A 4,734-nucleotide genomic window follows, 5' to 3' on the forward strand; every position below is an offset into this window, starting at 1 on the left:
GTATAAGAGACAGGGCATCTCCTGCCGGCGAGCGCTCGGTAGCGCCTTTTCAGTAAGGGTTTAGCGGTACGCTCCGCGTGCCCCGGGTGAGAGCGGGCACGGCCCGTGGGGGGAGCGGCCCGCTGAGGGGTGCGAGGTGCGGGGGACCCCGCTCATGTCTCCGCTCGGGAGAAAACGTCTTGCAAAAGGAGCTCAACCTTCCCCCCCCCTCGCCTGCAGTGCCGCTGGAGTGTGGAGGGGACTTGTAACGCTGTAGTGTCACAGGGGTGCTGCTCGGCGGAGGTACGGTCGCCTGAAGGTTTTCAGGGGTTGTGTCAAGTTGTATCTCGTTCAGGGGGGAAATCTGCTGCCCTGAAGTAATGTAGTTCATGATGACAAAGGTGAAGGTGTGTTGTCCTCTCTCCTGTGCCTCTGATTTGAGGTTTGCATCCGAGTGAAGCTACAGTAACTCTTTACACTTGGTAAGATAGTGCCTGTCTTAGCTTCAGAGTTGGTTCCTCTCCTCCTCCCCCCCCCCCCAGCGAATGAGCATTTTCAGGTGTTGGGTGGTCTTGTGATGGAAAATGCTGCTGGTGAAACAAGAGACATGCAAACTGCGAGTATCCAAATATGTTAAAGTCCCTAAGATCCTGTTGTCACTGACATAAATCTTGCCGAGTAGGCAAACACGTGAATGATTTGGGGCTGGGAGGCTGCATAGGTTGACAGCCTGAGAGTTAAGCTCTCCACTGAGCTAGAAACGCAATCCTTCATCCTCCCCCCACAAGGGCAGCAGCATGCGTTGCTCTCCTAGGTGAGGATCACCAAGCGGAACGGGGTGTATGTGGTGGTTGGGAAACACTGCTCTCGGTCCTTTCTAGTCCCTAGGTGGGCTGTCTGTGTTGTCTTGGTTGCTGAGGCGGCTACGGACAGGAAGGAGGTGAGGGAACGCTTTCAGAGGTAGTAGTTGAAAGCACTTGCAGCTCAAGCTAGAAGTCATGGAACACTTTTGTGTTCTTTAGTGATCTGGAGAATTTAATGAAAATACAGTGGGTTTAAGATGAAAATGTACTCTAATGTGTTTGAAGTGCCCGAGGGCAACTGCTGGCAGGCTTGATGCCTCTGGGTTTATGCCGCGTTGCAGCCTTAAAGGTTTGAGTTTGAAGAACCCCTTGATTTGTCCTAGACTAATCATTTTGAGAATCACAGGTTGGTTTTGTGCCTGCTGGAGCTGATGTGACCCACAGCAGCAGAGCTTGTAGTGCAGCAGCTCATGCTCAAGGACAGAAATTGCTTCTCTGTGAGCATTTTTACTGTATATTTTACCTGGGATTTGACTCTCTCCTGTAGAGGAGGTGTCAGGTCAAATAAGCTGCTCAAAAATTAAAAGCTGGGAGAGGACAGGCATGAAATGGCAGTAGTTGCTCTTTGGATCTTGCTTAAAAGGTGTTCCGTGCACTATGTTGGTGCATGTTAGGAAACTGTATGGTTGGGTTTTAAGCAATACTTGGTAGGCAGGAGTTAACTAAAGTCTGACCTTGGCAGCTGCAGTCTTCACAAGTACTTGGGGCAGAATAAGGTGAGGCCTGAATTAGTCTGTAGCTGTCAGGAAGCACCTGGCCGCAATAGAAACCTGGAACACTTAAAAAGAAAAGAGTGTATTAATACCAGTTGGAGTTGCATGACTGTGGAACATATGTAAGCATCTGCATACTTCAAAACACAAGCCACTTGAGCTCAAGAGAATGATCTGGTCAACTGTGACAAGACTCCTTAAAGTGGAGAAGTTCAGATGAGGCTGTGACCCATGTCTGGTCAGTGAGGTTCTTAAATCTGTAGTGTTAAAGTGCAACACTATGTGTGCCTTAACCTCATCGGAGTGTATGCCAGCTCTTAAAAGCTTGTTTGCCCTCCACAAATGAGCAAAAGATTGGATTGGGGCAAGCATGAATATTTCCAGAAAGGTAATTTGATTATGCAGTGTGTCTGAAGAACAGAGTTGCCTACAAAGACTGGAGCGCAAATTGTATAGTTGTGTTACCTGACTTTGTAGCTGAAATTCTGTTCAGGATGATGAAGTGCTGTACATTCTTGCAGGAGCAAGTTGTACTTGGCCCTTAGCCCATGAGTGGTAGATGCTTGATGGTTAAGAAAGGAAAAACTTACATGATTTTTTCCTCTTCATACATATCTGGCATAATTAAAGCACTTTCAGTGGACTGGATCTCAAAATTCTGAAACTAACACCTGAGTGTCTTCCATTGTGTTAACTGGAGAGAGCAGTTTGAGCTTTATGTATAATGAAACAAGTTCATAGCTTAACTTTCAGAAGTGCTTTGCGCTTATGACTCCTCTGGCATCGGCTGGTGCTGCAGGTGGTATTAAATTTAGGTCAAGATTATGTGTCCTTTTCGTTGATGGTTTCTTTTTGACACAAGTTGCTTTGCTAAAGTAGTTAATTCTACCTCACCAAAAGCAGGACAAGGACAACTCAAATTTTGTGCCTGCACCAATAGAGAAGCTGAGCAATTGTTTCAGGTTAAAGACTTCCTGATAATTATTTTTACATAGAATTATTTCTTTCTAGTTTATGACTGTGTGCACAGGTGGAAACTTGGAGCATAGGATGTATCTAGGAAGCATGAACAGAAAGTCTGACTTGTCTTTTTCTTTTTTTTTTTTTATTCCACTTCCCTGCAGTTTCTTTTGGAGAAGAAAAACCTGAAGATGGCAGGCAAAGGAAGTAATGCAGACCGCATGTCGTGCAGCATACTGAACTGGGAGCAGGTCAGCCGTCTGCATGAAGTTCTTACAGAGGTGGTTCCAATCCACGGACGAGGTAACTTCCCAACGCTGAAGATAACCCTGAAGGACATTGTTCAGACTGTTCGGAGTAGACTGACTGAAGCAGGCATTGTGGTACGTGATGTCCGCCTGAATGGTTCTGCAGCTGGTCACATTCTGGTCAAGGATAATGGGCTGGGATGCAAAGACCTGGATCTCATTTTTCAAGTTTCTCTTCCAAATGAGGCAGAGTTTCAGTTAGTTCGAGATGTGGTGCTGCGGTCCCTCCTGAATTTCTTGCCGGAAGGAGTAAGCAAGCGAAAAATCAGCCCAGTAACACTGAAAGAAGCCTACATCCAGAAGCTAGTCAAGGTGTACACAGAGTCTGACCGCTGGAGCTTAATATCACTTTCCAACAAACATGGCAGGAATGTGGACCTGAAGTTTGTAGACTGTATAAGGCGACAGTTTGAGTTCAGTGTGGACTCCTTCCAAATCATACTGGACTCCCTGCTCTTTTACTATGACTACTCAGAAACCCCCATGTCGGAGCACTTCCATCCAACTGTGATCGGGGAGAGCATGTATGGAGACTTTGAAGCAGCTTTTGATCACCTTCAGAACAAGCTGATAGCTACCAAAAATCCTGAGGAGATCCGAGGTGGTGGGCTCCTGAAGTATAGTAACCTCTTGGTACGAGACTTCAGGCCCATGGATAAGGATGAGATCAAAACCTTAGAGCGCTACATGTGCTCCCGGTTCTTCATAGACTTCCCAGACATCCTGGATCAGCAGCGCAAACTAGAGACCTACCTCCAGAACCACTTCTCCAAAGAAGAAAGGAGGAAATACGACTACCTCATGATTCTGCGCAGGGTGGTGAATGAGAGCACGGTCTGTCTCATGGGACATGAGCGAAGGCAGACTCTCAATTTGATATCTCTGCTAGCTCTCAAAGTACTGGCAGAACAAAACATCATCCCTAATGCCACTAATGTTACCTGTTACTACCAGCCAGCACCTTATGTCAGTGACGTAAACTTCGGCAACTACTATCTTGCAAATGTTCCTGTGCCATACAGCCAGTCCTACCCCACTTGGTTGCCTTGCAATTGATTGACTCACTTGAGCGTTCTTGAGTGGAGGCTACTGGAGGCCCAGATGCTGAGTGTATATACAGACAAATAATTATCAGTTGGAGGTTTTTTGATGAAAACGTGACTGTGTTGGACTGTCCTTTTCCTGGTGTGCAGTAGGAATATGCAACTAGGTGACCTGCTATGAACCTCTCAGTATATCTCTACAAATGCCAAGAAGCCTTATTACCTCTTCATTAGGAGAAGAAAACCAGTAGCTAAATGTTAAGAGGAGTAGTTATGAAACTTGGTACTAATTCTGGAAGTGGCTCTTAACATGGGATCTAAGTGGAATATTCAGTAAACTAGGTTAGTTAATAGAGGAAGGACTGTAAAATGTCTTGAGCAGAGCAGAAGCCACTCCTGGGATAGTAGCAAAACTCTGCTTTCTATTGCCTAACCTCATTACTCTACACTTCCTCAGTTCAAGTTCTGGCCAACTTTCTATTGAACTAATTGTGGAAGAGTGGGCTTGTGTTGAACTTGGGCTGCTTCTACTTTCTGGCTGTGTAAAACTGGTAACCCTATGGATACTGTCTGTATTGTAGAGGGCCTAGGGATATATGGTCCTGCCTCAAGTTCAAGATAAATTTCTTGGAATTTAAAGATGGATTAGTTAGTCTATCTCTAAAGCATAAGCTGGCTAAATTTTTGAGTACAAAAATTTGGAAGAAGTCATCTCTAAATGTGCACCAAAACATGATCTAAAACTTGCTAATGTGAAAAGTCCTTGAAATAAGGAGTTGAAGCCTTAAATATGATTGGAACCACAGTTTGAACAATTAGGATGGAAGAATACTGTGAAGTCCAGACTCAAGATAAAACCTTTCTGACT

At 45.4% G+C, this 4,734-nt stretch overlaps 1 protein-coding gene across 2 annotated transcripts; it reads left to right on the plus strand.

Annotated features, from left to right (window-relative positions):
* The first annotated feature begins 239 nt into the window (after positions 1–239).
* On the plus strand, positions 240–4,449 carry TENT5C (terminal nucleotidyltransferase 5C). 2 transcript variants are annotated; one of them, XM_026849149.1, is made up of 2 exons: positions 240–282; positions 2,680–4,449. In XM_026849149.1, exon 2 carries the CDS (start codon positions 2,707–2,709, stop codon positions 3,877–3,879), a length of 1,173 nt encoding a protein of 390 aa, XP_026704950.1. In that variant the 5' UTR covers positions 240–282; positions 2,680–2,706; the 3' UTR covers positions 3,880–4,449. The 2 variants fall into 2 exon arrangements, with proteins under 2 accessions (XP_026704950.1, XP_026704960.1); XM_026849159.1 differs by lacking the exon at positions 240–282 and adding an exon at positions 370–461.
* The last annotated feature ends 285 nt before the right edge of the window (positions 4,450–4,734 follow it).

The sequence above is a fragment of the Athene cunicularia genome (genome assembly GCF_003259725.1).
Source record: "Athene cunicularia isolate RWA chromosome 1 unlocalized genomic scaffold, athCun1 chr1_part1, whole genome shotgun sequence".
In the NCBI taxonomy this organism is placed as follows: domain Eukaryota; kingdom Metazoa; phylum Chordata; class Aves; order Strigiformes; family Strigidae; genus Athene; species Athene cunicularia.